Source organism: Cibotium barometz, chromosome 58 (genome assembly GCF_041138505.1).
Source record: "Cibotium barometz isolate CiBa-2024 chromosome 58, ASM4113850v1, whole genome shotgun sequence".
NCBI lineage: Eukaryota > Viridiplantae > Streptophyta > Polypodiopsida > Cyatheales > Cibotiaceae > Cibotium > Cibotium barometz.
This window is the reverse complement of record NC_141103.1, coordinates 16,129,186-16,145,225: the sequence shown is the minus strand read 5'-3', so window position 1 is coordinate 16,145,225 and position 16,040 is coordinate 16,129,186. Positions and strand designations below refer to the sequence as shown.

General features: G+C 44.0%; 1 protein-coding gene across 3 annotated transcripts in view; it reads left to right on the top strand.

Annotated features, from left to right (window-relative positions):
* Nucleotides 1–2,798: 2,798 nt before the first annotated feature.
* Nucleotides 2,799–16,040, top strand: part of LOC147605959 (beta-carotene isomerase D27, chloroplastic-like) — a 30,902-nt gene continuing 17,660 nt past the window's right edge. Inside the window, exons 1-3 of one of the 3 annotated variants that reach the window (XM_086792869.1) lie at nt 2,801–3,150; nt 11,772–11,873; nt 11,976–12,092. In XM_086792869.1, coding sequence (XP_086648995.1) covers nt 2,944–3,150; nt 11,772–11,873; nt 11,976–12,092 — 426 coding nt within the window. In that variant the 5' untranslated portion in view covers nt 2,801–2,943. Of the gene's footprint in view, nt 3,151–11,750; nt 11,874–11,975; nt 12,093–16,040 lie in introns of all 3 variants that reach the window. The other 2 variants (XM_086792871.1, XM_086792870.1) reach the window with 2 other exon arrangements.

Sequence of the window (16,040 nt, the reverse complement as noted above, 5' to 3'; positions counted from 1 at the left end):
CAACACTAAGCAGTCACTACCTCCCTTCACTGCCCTCTTATGCATCAAGGTTTTCATGGGAGAAGGTTGAAGCAGATGGGATGTGGCTTCTAGATGCAAGAAACGAGGTTCTCATCATCACTCCCACAAGCACATTCAGCAATAGGCCGATGACTCTAGCAACTCTAATGCAACAGAATCTGACGGTTGGGGGCCACTGCGAGAGCCTAACCCTAACCCTAATCCTTCATCTCCATGGACTATGGCACCTTTGCCCCCGCACGTCAAAGACCCTTTTATGTTGAAGCAGCTAGAAATGGAGAATGTAGACCAAAAGGGACATACAAAGCACAGAAGGGATCGCATACTGTGGCCTTGCAATGCATTCCTATGGTGGGAGATGCCGCCGCCGCTGGGATGTGATGGAGGGGGCACAAATAATACCCTAAACCTATCTCTACTTGACATTGCCATGAGAAATATTATCATGCCAAGAGACAGATTAGACAAAAGGGGCACCCAAGGTGAAAACGATGGAAAGAACAAAAAAGGGGGGCAAACGATACCCTAAGCCTATACGTGCTTAACATTGCTACGAGCAATCTTATCACGCCAGGAGATGGATTATACAAGAGGGGCACCCCAGGTGATAAGATTGCTACGAGCAATCTTATCACGCCAGGAGATGGATTATACAAGAGGGGCACCCAAGGTGAAAATGATGGAAAGAACAGCAAAGGGGGGAATTACCTTGCATGCTTCTACTCCTCGTTTGCTTGCATGCTTTGCAGTGTGTGCCTGCTTCGTACTTCTGCTCCTCGATTGCTTGCTTGCGTGCTTTGTAGCATGTGCCTACTTTTTTTAAAATACTTGCATGCTTTGCTTTCTTTAGCGTGCGCCTGCTTTTTACTACATTTTTTACTTGTCGCGTGGCCAACTCTGGATGTAGTGTGCACCTACTTTTTTTTAAATACTTGTATGCTTTGCTTTCTTTTGTATGTGCTTACTTTTTACTGCATTTTTTACCTCTTGAGTGGCCATCTCTGGATGCTTACTTTTCTACAAGTATCTTAGGTTACCCAAGGTAAAGAAATTCCATGAACCAATTGATAAATGTTCCTTCTGTACCCTATACTTATTTCCTATTGCAAGGAGTGAGAACGATCTCCACTTGGTCAATGAACACCATCAATGCTCTGAGGTAGCAAGAACCTGTTCTTCCAGTGGGATGCAAATGGTAGCAACCATGCATTTTCACCCATGAGAACCCATGCCCTTCACATCAAGCAGATACTCTAAAAACTACATGGTCCTTAGAGTCAAAACCTGCATTCTTATATGCTACATGACGCTTAATCTTAAAAACAAAATGGTGCACATGATCAGCCCCCACCTGTGAATCATATTGTTCCAATGAAGTTACATCATTTGATACACATCCAAGATTTGATCTCAAAGTCCTCAACTGCAAAGGGACTTTCCCTAGCAAAATGCCCACTTCATCCTTGAGTATGGCTCTGGCCCCCCTACATACATGAAAATAAACACCATTAAATGCTAGTCCACTAGGAGGGTACATCATTACAATTTGGCAGGCATCTATAGATCAATATTAATCAGATGATAAGCTCAAAGCTGTTAGCTTTGCAACCCACTAGGAACCTTTACAGCTCAACAATCATTAGACAATAAGCTCTATGCCACCTTTTCATGGTCCTCTTGTTATAGTAATGTTTACTGCTCCAAATTGCCAAATTCAAGGGAGTGTCAACAAGATCATTTCCAAGCATTCCTTGTCGTTCAAATCTGAGAACATAATTCTTGACCCTTGACCCTTGCCAAAGCTCTAATTCCACCACAAGCTTTCAAGGTGCAAATTAATGTGATGGCATTTGCGGAGACACCTTCAAACTGCATCTCATTACAACACATTAGTGCTTTGTTAAAATGCTTACAACTAACAAATGTTGCCATCGCTGCATTCCATGAAAGTGTCTCAAAGTGGAAGTTGTCAAAGACTAGCTATGCTTTTGCAAGAAAGCCATATTTTGCATACATATCCGCCAAAGTGCTGCCAGCAAAAAGGTTACTTTTTAGAAAGGCGTGCTTTTCAATCTCAGCATGTAATTCTTGGCCCTTGTCCCAAGCTCCAATGCTACCACAAGCTTTCAAGAGATACTTGGGGAGACACCTTCATGCTGCATTAATTCAAAGCATTTGATTGCCTTTTCACCATGCCCTTATTCAGCGTATGCAACAATCAATGCATTCCAAGAGACTACATTTCAAGCTGGAAACTTGTCAAAAACTTCATGTGATCTCTCAAATGACCCACCTCTAGCGTACATATCAACCAAGGTGCTGCCAATAGCTAGATCTATTTCAAGCAGCCCCATCCGTTCAATTTCACCATGCATTTCTTGGCTTTTTTCTGTGACTCCTCTCTCGCAAGCTTTCAGGCAACAAACATAGATCATGGCATTTGCAGAGACACCCTTGATTTGCAAAAACTGTTCATAACAATAAAGTGCTTGCCCACCCTGCCCTTGTCCAACATATCTTGCAATCAAGGCACCCCTTAAAACAATGTTCCGAGACACTACTACAAAGCTTGTGTTCTACCTCAAAGGCTTTGTAGTCTATGCGAAGTTTGGAGAGGGGGATGACCTTGGCTATGGAGAGGCCCCTTTTTGCAAGCTTTTGCTTGGTTTCTTTTTGCTTGAGGCCCTTGCAATCATGTATGAAGAGGTAGATATATTGTGAGGTGCGGAGGGCTTTTTGATTTTAATTGTGTGAGGGCTCTATAGTACTACCACATGCTTGCATGCTTTTATGAAAGGGTCTTAGGCAAGGTAGATGGGGACAATAGCCGTGTGGTGAGGTTCTGCCCCGCTCCGTGAAAGGGCCGTGAAGGGCTGTAATGAAGGTTTTTTACTTGGTTCACGTCGATTTGCGTGGAGCACAATGGCGAGCCCTATCGCTTACAGTTTCGCACCTCTGGCTTCCTCGCCCTTCAAGAGAGAATCGTGGTCCTCCTCCTCCTCCTCCTCCTCCTCCTCACAGACGAAGCCTGACCCTTTCTCCAACAAGAAGCAGTACAAAGACTCCTCCCTTGACCTTCTCTTCATCAATGGTTGCAGACAGGTCTATGGCCGCCTTGCTGGATGGCAGGTTCTCTTCTCACCTCTGCTCTCCACTTATTTCTTGTATGGTGGCTTGTTATGAGCTCTCAATTTGATTTCATCATGGCAAATTAAAGAGAACTTTCCATCTGCCATTTCAATTCTTAATTGAAGGCATTTTCAAAACTCCTAAAGAGTTGTTTGTTATGTCTTTTAAAGCTGGCTTTAAATGACGAGGTTAGGCTAATGCTTAACGACCAAACCAGGGGTTGAGTTTATCATGTATATGACTTTAAGGTAAGGACACGCTTATCTAGATACATAGGTTCCCAGTTGTGAAAGCCCAGTAAACCAAAGACCAAGATTAGGCCATTGCTATGCTCAAACCTTGCACCATGAAGGTGGGCTCGAGTGTTATGGGACACCAAGGCTTGGGTGAGGAGCTAAACTAGGCGTTGGTCTAGGCTCAGGGGAGCTCATGAGGGGAGCTATTTCTGGAAGGTGAATGAATGAGTTTTGGAGGCAAAGGTGATTGTGAGGTCCTTGCTGGCCGCAAGGGTAATCCCCAGTGTCCACGTCCTGGAGGTGGCGATAAATGTGGTATGAGTAAACACCATCAAGGTCGTGATCAAAATGGATCTGGGTGTAGTGGGTGGTGCGGGGTGTTGAGGGTGGGTAGTGTGTGCATGAGGGTGAAGTGGAGATAGGTGTGGTCGGCGTTGAAGGGGGAGTAGGTAATCCACGGTGCTAGAGCCGCCTGGGTGTGGAAAAGCAGGTGAAGGTGCTTGAGGAGGACCAGTGGGGCATAAATAATGAGACCGTGTGCAACTCCGAGCTCTAGGAGGTATCACCCAGATGCAGATGCTGTCACCTTCGTGTCTTGTGATGATGTCATGAGGCCCGTGTCACTGACGTCTAGCTCCTGTAGTTTGATGGGGTCATCCAAATCAAGTAGAGGAACCTAGTAGCTCTCCTAGTCTTGGCGTTGACGTCTCCTAGTAGGAGTCAGGACTTCACCCAAGCAAGAGAACTCCATGATATCACTGTAGAGTGGTAGGAAAGGTGACTGACCATGCTGCACAACATAATGGGAGTGGCTCGGTGGGAAATAGCGTACTGCAATATGGATAGCTCTCTCTCTAGTCAGCTGTAGCCACACCCCTAGGTACCGTGCCTCCTCGTCCTTCCGAATGATGCTAAGAATCTGCCTGAAGTGTGACTTGTAGAGTACCGCAATGCCTCTTGAGCCTTGTACCCCTCTTGATGTGTGGGTGTCGACCCGGAAGGCTGACTCCCACTCGTAACCCGCTATGTATAGTAGTCCCCCTGTTGGGGCTCTGGTGTGTCTCTATGTAGAAGATGACATGCCTACTTGTGAGGGTCTCACTCATCCCTCTGTTGCAGTCATCTCCTGTCTGTACCATATTACTCAGTAGGGAGTGAGGGCCTCTCTTGTGGGTGTGCCCACCGGGTTAGGAGTATTCTCCATTTTTCCTCATTGTTCGCTTTTTCCCAGTTTTACTAGTTGGGGGTGGGGGTGGCTCTATTTCTTTTCTGGTCGGTTGTAGGAGTCTGCCGACTTTCTCTATTGCTAGCTGACTTGGTCATTTGCTTTCTGACCTGTTTGTGTGCTGACCGATGCCAGTCGTGAGCATTATTGCTGTCGGCCTGTTTTAGGCCACCAGCCCAGGGTGGTCTATATTCCACCCTTGCCCCCCCACTTCTCATTGTAGCATTGTGTATCGAATCTTCTGTATATAGTAGAGTTTATATAGCTTCTCTCTCTCCTACACTTTTGCTTTTTCTCTCACTTTAGTCTGTCTCATTTCCACTGTGCTTTCCGACATGGTATCAGAGCCCTAGGTGGCTTGAAGCTTGGAGACAGTGAGAGCTTGAGGGTTTGCTGTTTTTTGGTGTTGATTGGAGAATTTTTGGGCTGGACGTGGAGAAGCAGGTAGAAGGCGGTCATCATTGTTGGACAGCCACCTTGCATTGCAATTGCAGCCGCTTCTTCATTTTTTTTCCCACCCACCCTCCCTTCACAAGACCTTGTGAACCCCCGAGATGGTAGATTTGCTCGAGATGGCTGAGAAGCATGTGAAGATCCCCACCCTCTCGACATTCCCGGTGAACCGACATATGCACGAGACCAATTATGGCATGTGGAAGTTAATGATGAAGTTTGTTCTAGAGTCTTATGATTTGGCTGATTTCATTGTGGTTGGTTGGAGTTCCACGGCGAGAGTTGGAGGAGGAGGAGCTTTCACTTTCTACTAGGAAAGAGTGGGAGACTCGGGCAAAGTTGTGGGATCGTGTCAATGCCTGTGTGCGTTCTTTCATCTTCCTTAATTGCACACCCCAAGTGATCAACCACATCAAACACATGACGTTGGCCCGAGGGATTTGGCAGCACTTGGCTTCTTTGTATAACAAGGTATCACCCATGAAGAGGATTTCCTTGGAAGTGCAGATGTGAGTGATGAATCCTGCAAAGGCTTTGACGATGCGCGAAAACATCAACAAACTCCAGGCTCTTCAGCAGGAGGTTCTTCAGGTTGGTCAGAGGATATGGCCATCACTTTGCTGTCTCATTTTACCCCTCAGTATTCAGCTTTCTGTTCTTCTTTGATCACCAGTGGGAGGCTTAGCACCATTACATGGGAGGAACTTGTGCCGATGGTTTTGGATCAAGAAGAGCAGTTTATGAATCCTCCATAGGGTGGAGGTTTTGAGGCCTTGACTGGCCAATGGTCGAAAGGCCGCAACAACAACAACAACAAGAGCAAAGGGAAGTCTTCATCGACGAAGTCTTCTAAGAAGAAGCCAACAGTCCAAATGGAAACACTACCTTCCATTGGTCCAAGCCATCTTGAACAATACTCATTCATCCAGTGTGGGACGGACTATGTATGAGGCAACCTTTGGTCCCCGTTTCTCTTCTCTTTTGACAAGAATGGTGTCCTCATCTCTTGAGGCTAACAAAACGAGGGAAGCATTTTCCGAAATCATTGAGTCAGTTGAAGACCACTTGACCAAAGCCCAGGAAGCTTATACCAAACACACAAATAAGTCTAGACGAGATGTCCACTTCAAGGAAGGGGATTGGGTCTCTTTGCACATCATGAAACAGAGATTGAAACAAGTGGGCAAACGCTGTCCTAAGCTTTCTTTTCATAGTTTTGGACCCTTTCCGATAGTTAAAAAGATAAGTGATGTCTCCATGAAGTTAAAGTTGCCTAACAGTTGGACGATGCATGATGTTTTCCATGTTTCTTGGCTAAAACCATATGTTGGACCAAAAGTGTTTGATGTTTCAGATGAACAACAGCCAGACGTGGTAGACAAAGCAGAAGTCATTGAGCCTGAGCAGATCCTTCTTCATCGTTGGAAGCATGGTTTCGGATCAAGACTGCGTCAATTCTATACGAAGTTCCGAGATCGAGGTACCCTCGAAGCCGTTTGGCTAGACGAGGAGTTCTTTCAAGAGTACCCCCAGTTGTTGGCGGACTATGTGGAAGCCATGAACATGCCGCCAAGCTAAGCAGGAGGGAACGTCACATGCACTCTGCATTGTAGTGCATGGTGACAAGATGGCTCATCATCAGTGAATGAGTGCACAGAGCGGAAGCAAACAAGCACTAGTGTGCTGAGCAGAGAGTGCAAGAGAGAGAGAGAGAGATGGAGCAACTATATTGAATATACTGAAATGATACAGTCCCTAGCAAGAGACGGGAAGAGTCTCATAAGTGAGGGAGCAAAGGGAAAGACTAGACTATATGAGAAAAGTGAGAGGCCAGCCCACCTATTTATAGGTAAGAGGGGCTGGCCGACTGGACAAGAGCACCTGGCTGACTGGACGTGGCAATGCTAGCTGACTGGGAAAAAAGCACTCGACATGGGAAAAATCCTAGAAAAATGTACAAAAAAGGGGTGGCCAGCCCACAATCAAGGGCCATGAAAAGGGACCAAAAGGGACACCAAATATGAGCTGAAATTGGGGATGAATGTGCTGCGGATCCTCATAGAATAAGAATCTGTAAAGATGAGGTCAACATAGACCACAATGATAACAATCAACCCCCTCTCAAGGAGGATATAAAGGTTCGAATCTGCATGAGAACGGTGTAGGCTGAGCTTCTAAAAGAACTCATCAATCCGCTGGTACCAAGCCCGCGGAGCTTGCTTCAAACCATATAAAGCTTTCTTTAGCCGCCGGTACACCTGATCCTGTTTGCTTGGAACAACAAATCCCGACGGCTAATCAACATAAACTTCCTGTGTAAGCTCTCTATTCAGGAAAGCCAACTTGACGTCCATCTCGAATACGGGCCATCTATGATGTCCTACAAGAGCAAGAACAGTGCGAATGGTAGTCATCCGGGCCGTCGGAGCGAAGGTCTCATCGTAGTCGATTCCAGGGCGCTGAGCATAACCCTTGGCAACCAACCTCGCCTTGTGCTTATCCAAGTTGCCATCAACTCGGAACTTCAATTTGAAGATCCAACGCACACCAATCACCTTACGCTGTAGTGGCCTAGGCACCAAAATCCAAGTGCCATTCCGTTCAATAGCATCCAGCTCTGCCTGCATAGCACGACGCCAAGGCTCATGTGAAAGAGCCTTGTCCACAGAAGTGGGATCAGAAGGACCATGAATGATAGAAGACATAAGAGCATAGTTAACAAACATGTTGTCCTCATGAATTTGTTTCCCCGAAACTCTGGAAGATCGCTTGAGAGAACCAAGCGGAGGAGCAGAAGGAAGCCCACGTAACCCAGAATCACGAACTGTCTGAAAATACCATCCATGCACAGATTTGCTCAAACTCGTTGGAGGAGGAGCAGAGTCATCATCATCCGAGTCCCATAGTAACATAAAAACCCATTTTGCCCTCTCGAAATGGCACGAAACGTTTCTAGCACGAAACGTTTCGAAACAAAACGAAACTTGCCCATCGAAACGGTGTTTTGCCCAAATATAAAGTGAGGTCAAAAAACGGACGGGAGGTTTTTTTTTGCAAATGTGATTTTTGCCGTCATTTTCGTCCTTGTTTGCTGCCCATTTGCCACTTGACGCATCCAACTCTACCTCTTCTCCTTGTCCACTCCTCCTTTTCGCTCCTTCACTCCTCCTCCTCCATGCCTCCTCTTCCTCTTCCCTTTTCCTCTTTCTCTCTTCTCCTCCACGGTCCATCCCTCCTCTTCCCTCCTCTCTCTCCTTTTCTTGTCTTCCAACTTTCTCTCCTTTTCTTCTCACCTCCTTCCCTTTTCTTCTCACCTTCCTCTTTCCTTCCAACTTGTTTCTTTCCTCCTCTCTTTCTCTCCTTTTCTTGCCCAAATTTTGAAAATACCAAAAAACCTACTCCCAAAATCATGAATTTCATACCCACTAGTTCCAAAACATGCATCTTCATCTTTCTGTTGGCTATGTTATAAATTTGGTATGTGTATATAAGAAGTGTCATTTCGATGGGGGGCTGCGAGGACGGGCCCCTGGTGGGTCAGCGAGTTAGGAACGTGAAAGGTTGGAGGGGGGGGAGGGGGGGGGGGACATGCCCGCCGCCCGCAGGCCCTTGCGCATCAGCAAGCCTCTCGGGAATGTGAGAGATTGGAGGGGAATCTCAACGAGGTAACGGTCTCCAGAGAGGGGGCAGGGGGTGGGGGGCAAACCGTCGGGAGGTTGCTGAGATAAATGCTCGTAACAGTTACTCGTAACACAACCGCATCATCCTGGATCTTGCCAACCTGGCGTGCCTGTTGTTGTCGCTCTGCTTTGGAAGTTGTCCGGCGGTTCCGCCTCGGGCCAGCCGTCTGCCACTCTCCTACAGTGGTCTCAACCGAGGTCGGGTCTTGGTGCTCTAGTACCTGAGGGCTTGTGTTGTGCCCACTTCCCTGGGGAGGATCTAAGCTGGAGGGGGGGGGGGGGGGCATGAGCATTGTTGGAAGCAGGACAACAAATTGTAGGTTGAAGTGACTATATAAGTGGGATGAGCCTGTGGAGTGGGAGGGTATTGTCATGTGACATGATGGTGTGTACCTAGACCATTGATGCAATCCACTCTAGATTGTCCTTCCTTGATGTAGACAATCTATCGATGGCCCTGCATGGCATGTCTTGGTGGTATGGGACACCAAGGTTGACTGGTGTGAGTCTGGATGGACGGAGCCTTAGCCCTATCTGCTTGTGGCAGATCCTGTGTATATGGGATCCATAGTTGGCCCTTGGGTGGTGAGCTAGCCTAGGGAACCTTAATCTAGATATTTATCTTTTGCTTGTCATGTGTTTAGGAGACCTTTGGAGTATTCTGTTGCATGAATCCCTATACACCAAGTGTGGTGTCGATTGGATAATTCGACAATTGGCCACTTTGGAAGCGCCAAGTACGGGGATGTGTGCTGCCCATCAACCCTATACTGGCCAACTAGCAGATATGCAGCTGTTTAAGGATGGGCGAGGGCAATCTTAGGCATCCAAAGCAGGTTCCACAGTGCTAGGTCCTACTAAAGTAGTGGAAATAAGTGTTGGATCAACAACACAGCCCCAATGTGCACCCCACTGTGCATTACAGAGTCCCCAAGTATAAGAATAGGGAGTTAACCTTATGTTCATGCATTGTAGGCATTAATGCTATGGTTTAGGAGTCTGGATCTTAGTTTGACAGAAACTCAGTATGAAGGGCTTTGTGTGAATATATGCTCTTGTGTGTGTGTGTGTGTGTGTGTGTGTGTGTGGAGTGCGTGTGTGAGAGCATATCTTGATACAGAGTTCTACACCCACTATTGGGCACTGATGACGTTAGTGGGTATGTCGTAGTTTCTAGTCCATACTATGCATAATGGAATTGATAGTTATACCATGAGTATATAACATGCACATTCCCAAAAGGTGAATTTGGGCACGTTCTTGGATTCATCTAGGTATATATATAGTCTTGTGGGTTGACTACCATGAGTATATAACATGCACGTTCCGAAAAGGTGAATTTGGGCATATTCCTGGATTCATCTAGGTATATATATATATATATATACGTATATATGTATATATGTATATACATATATACATATATATATGTATATACATATATACATATATATATGTGTGTATATATATATATATATATATATATATATATATATACACATATATATATATGTATATATATATGTATACATACATATATATACATACATATGTATATATATGCATACATATATATATACATATATACATACATATATATATATGTATGCATACATATATATACATATATACATATATATACATATATGTATATGTATGCATACATATATATACATACATATGTATATATATGCATACATATATATATACATATATACATACATATATATATACATATGTATATAATATATATATACATGTATATATATATATATATATATGTATATATACATATATATATAATATATATACATATATATATATACATATATATATAATATATATACATATATATATATATATATATATATATATATATATATATATATATATATGTATTTATACATGTATATATACATACATACATACATATATATATATATATATATATATATGTATATATACATATATATATAATATATATACATATATATACATATATATATAATATATATACATATATATATGCATACATACATACATACATACATACATACATACATACATATATATATATATATATATATATATATATATATATATACATTACTCATCAGCAATATACATGGTAGACAAGGTTGAAACTGAAGTCTCTCTGATACTTGCGTTTTCAGATTGTGCTTGTAATTAGCATTAATTAGCCTTCTAATCAGTGTTTAATGAGGACATAATCAAGCATGTATATATATATTATATACATATGTATATATATATGTATGTATATATGTATATATATGTATATATACATATGTATATATATATATATGTATGCATATATATACATATGTATGTATATATATATACATATGTATATAATATATATATATATATATATATATATACATATATATATACATTACTCATCAGCAATATACATGGTAGACAAGGTTGAAACTGAAGTCTCTCTGATACTTGCGTTTTCAGATTGTGCTTGTAATTAGCATTAATTAGCCTTCTAATCAGTGTTTAATGAGGACATAATCAAGCATGCTTGTGCATACATGTAACCAAGTTCATGCCTCTACATGCTCACATGTGCATACTAGCTGCATTTAGCACAAGGGCCTAGCCTTTGATGGCACCTGCACAAAGATAGGGCCTAGCATTTAGCACAAGGGCCTAGTCTTTGATGTCACCTGTCATGAAGATAGTTACTCGTGTAGTGGAACAATGCTGTTAATAGCACTCTTGACTGCGTTCCCAATCACCTCGTTCTTGAATAGGCATGATGTCCTCATTAAAGCTTCTAATTGTGTATCATAGTCAATGCATACTTTGTTTCTCGATCACAAGGGCTTAACACATGAATAGCTGCAGTGCTGCACTCAGTTCAGGCACCTAGCCTTTGATGTCATGTATCATGGGTGGTTAAACATTTCAACCATGTGGAAAGAAGCATTTTGAACTTATGCTATTTCTGTATGCTGTATGTCGTTGTCATGACAGTAAGTGCAACGTGCCATGCAGTCTCCTCGCAGCTATGAGGACGGTTATCTAGGGATGGTGGAAGTTTCACATGTTTTAATGCGTAATAAAACAGCAGCACAACAAGCAGAATCAGTCATCCAGGTATGCAGCACAATGTCTATCATTATTAAATCATTTTTGACTTCATAGTCTTGGGTGCTATGAAGTGGTAACAAGATTCAAATAGTTTTGTTGGGGTTCCAGGGGTTTCCAAAAGTGCCAGCTTGGTTTAGAAAATTGTTCCCTTATTCTGATTGGGGAGCTGAGTTGAACGCCCGGATCACTCCACTTTTCTTTGAGTGGCTTGTGGGTCCCTGCAAGGTACACTTTACTTACTTGCTGCAGGAATGCAAATAGAAATGTCATAAAGAATATTTCTTACGTGAATCGGTCAATGTTCATGCACTCAAGGTATGTCTACAGACAGCTATGCGCACCCATCCAGCCTAACCAAAATCTGGGCAGGCTTTTCACATTTTTTGACAGTGCCTTCCACACATTTAGAGGTTGATGGACTATGATGTCCTGGCAAGCTTGCCCCTTTACACACAATAGGGCACACGTGTGAGCCCCACAGCCTTTTTTTTAATCTCCAGCAAAACAGAAATCACCCCTCATCAGCATACAAGACCAGAAGGTGATTCGTTGGAGACTTCCTTGCCCATCCTTGTCCAGGGGAAGTTGGCTGCCCATTCTTCTCCACTGTATGGTAACAATGTGGAGGCCCAGTCAGCATTGAGGGGGGGGGAATGCCTTTTCCGTGATTAAAGAGGGGAGTGCCCATCCATTGCTGACTTGCAACCCGTTGGCTGGTTACAGAGGTGGGCGATCGGTGCACGGGCTGCTTCAATAGTGTGATGCTTTTCTGAAAACAAAGGATTTCATTATTGTTAGTCTATTTTTTTGTTTAGACATAGCCAAGGAGTTTTAAATTTATACTTTTACCTCAAGGGTTCAGGATGCCTTCCTTTGTGTTCATGAAAAGCTTGCTATCATTACACTTGAACTAATTTATCAACAGACAGTTTTCATATTCTCTGATGCATTTTTTTCCCATACTTGTGAGTTATGTTGTCAGATCTCTCTTACAATGCCAAGATTTTGATGCGAAATATGCCCTATATCAGATGGTTACTCCCACTGCCATGTAATTGTTGTGATTATCCTCTATAAGCATGCTTAAAATTCTCGTTCTCACTTCAAAAAATTGGGTAATAATTTAAGGGTTATTACATCCTAAGTTTTAAGTGTCTTAGATCAGTAGGCTTGACATGTTTTGTGACAAATCTGCCACTTATTTTAGCAAAAGTGACAAATCTGTGTGGGGTGTTTTGGCGTTAGTCTGGAGTCTGAACACCCCCTTATTTAGGGTCAAAAGATAAGGCCTTAGTGCCTATAAAACCATGTATTTGGGTGGATTCATTATCACAATGAGTATCATTTGAGTTGTGCAAACTTGCTCTCTCTTGGCTTGAGTATCTCATCTCTCTCTCTCCGTCATTCTATCTCTTCATCTTGTACAACCATTGCTATGGCTTAAACCTTCTTCTCTCTCCTTGCTTCATTTCTCATCTACACACCTCACCATGATGATCTTCAAGCCTCCATAGCTGCATATGTTCAATCTTATGGATGCCAATACGGTATCAGAGCTAGGCTGAACCACATCTGTGTTTTTAGGGTTTTTACTTTTTTTGTTGGAGTGCCTCGGCCCTCACCATAAAACCTGTGTTTTTTCTTCCATTCAGCGTTACTGTTTCTGAACTGAGCCACCATCATCTTCATCATCTAGGGTGCGTTTTTCTGAACTGTGGCTGTCCAACCAGTTTGTTGACCTGCAGTCATGGGTTTGTCTGTTGGACTGCTTGGAACTCTACAGCCGCCATTATCTTCATCATTAAAAACTGCGTTTTGATGTTGCTGCCGACGCCTTCACCACCTTGCTGCTGCTGTTGATGCTGGTGCCACCGTTGATTCTGCAGCCCCACTAGCAGATTGTCTAGCACCAGCTCTCTACCTTCTGCACCTCGACTACTCCTGCGCTAGCCAACGTTACGCCTTCTTCTCCATGTACCTCTGAGCCTCTATGGGCCTTGGGCCTTCTTCACTGCCCCATGTGAGCGCCGCCGGCTCCACATCTTGGTGCTCCTCTTGTCACGGCCCTGTGTTTTCCTCTTGACATTATGCAAGTGTGCACGGGAACACGGTGGACAGTGTGAATGGCACTAGTTTGGGGCAATAACTTCATGGACAGATTGGTTCAGCTATTGGGATCAAAGATGACTCTAGGCATTTAATAAGGTCCTTTTGCAACCCCATGTGGGGGGAAGGGGACAAAGGTTTAAAACCTTTAAAAATTAAAAAACTCCCCTTTTTGAAAGAAATCGTGGCCCATATGCTATATTTGGGGCCTATGCTATTTTTGGAGGAGGGGGTTGCATCTACAAGCGGTGTGTGCTTTTTCTCATGGAAAAAAGGCTGGCGGCTGCAAAGACACGCCTCCTTTCTCTTTTTGGGGGGGGAGGGTTGGCTGAACAGCACGTGGGGCTTTCTTTCTCTAGCCAGAGTCGGCTGTACACTCGGGGCCCCCACACGCCTTTGGAAGGCTGGTCGGGGAGTTTACAGGTGGCTGGCTGCAGAAAAATGGGGGGGGGGGGGGGGTGGTGAGGAGCAGGGAGCGTTGTGTCCAGCTGGACAGCAGCGGGCAAGGGCTGGACTGTAGGCGCAGGACTTTTTTTAATCTCCCTCTCTCTCTCCCATAGAAGGCGGCCAGGACTGCAGGCCATTGCAGGAAAGAGGCGCAGGGCTGAGCAGGTCTCTCTCGATCTTTTTCTCTCTGTTGGAAGGAGGTGGGCTGAAGGGGGCACACAGTCGGGGCTCTTTGAGACTGTTTATGGGCTGTTTTGGTTGGCTGCAAGTATAGGGTCACTTGGATGCGTTTCTTGGCATGGAAGTGATGCAAGCTCACATGGGTCCATGCTAATGGAGCAAATTGTTTTCTTCGTGCTTGAAAGGAACAATGGGACCTGCAGTTGTGGGCATATCTATGTTTCCAGATGTTTCATGAGCAAATAGGTCACTAGATGTATGCAGTTGTTGGCACTGTCTTTGAATGGTGCTGTGTATGGTTCTGTGTGGAAACAGGACAAAGGTTTCAAGGGGAAACATGCCTAAGGGTTTTCATGTGGAAACAGGTCGTAGGTTTCTTGAGAGGAAACATGTTTTTGGTTTCTCCAAGAGATAGGTCACATGCAGGCAGTGGATACAGGGATTGACACATGTTTTGTATAGCCTTGCTACTGATTGGACAAGGGTCGGGGAATCCATGGCTGAGATGGATAGTACCCTCGGAAGGCAGAGAGGGTTGGTACACGTGTGTCGACTGTATGGTATGCTATGCTATGCTGTGATGTGAGTTCTCTTTTGGGAAACAGTTTGGAGTCTTTGTTGTGATGCAAAAGCACTGGATGTGTCAGGGTGTGATGCTGTTCATAGGGTGAGAGGCTATGAATGGTGTGGCAGCCTTGATCGTGGGAGAAAGTTTCTGTATGCAGGACTCAATTTGTGGGAGTCTTTTGATGTGAACAATAGTTGGACTTGTTTGTGGATGCCGAGTCGACAAGAACCCATGATGCAGGGTCTTTGCAGGCTTCAGGAGTTCTACTATGACGGCAGAGTTTCCAGCCTTATTGTAATCAAAGCTCTTATAATCAATTAAAGAAATATCGCAAGGGGCGCCACTGCGTTTTGGGGCCAATCAGTGTTCGTTTACTATTTGCAGGAGCACTGTAGCTTCCCCTGTTTGTTTTCCTTTTCTAGGTGTTGGAGTGTTTTGTGTGCAAGTTTGTTTTGGAGTAGTGCAAGCGGAGGTGCTTAAGAATGAGGTAACTAATTTGTTGGTTGTTGGCATTGTCTTTGAATGGTGCTGTGTATGGTTCTGTGTGGAAACAGAACAAAGGTTTCAAGGGGAAACATGCCTAAGGGTTTTCATGTGGAAACATGTCGTAGGTTTCTTGAGGAAACATGTTTTTGGTTTCTCCAAGAGATAGGTCACATGCAGGCAGTGGATACAGGGATTGACACATGTTTTGTATAGCCTTGCTATTGATTGGACAAGGATCGGGGAATCCATGGCTGAGATGGATAGTACTCTTGGAAGGCAGAGAGGGTTGGTACACGTGTCTTTGCAGGCTTCAGGAGCTCTACTATGACGGCAGAGTTTTCAGCCTTATTGTAATCAAAGCTCTTATAATCAATTAAAGAAATACC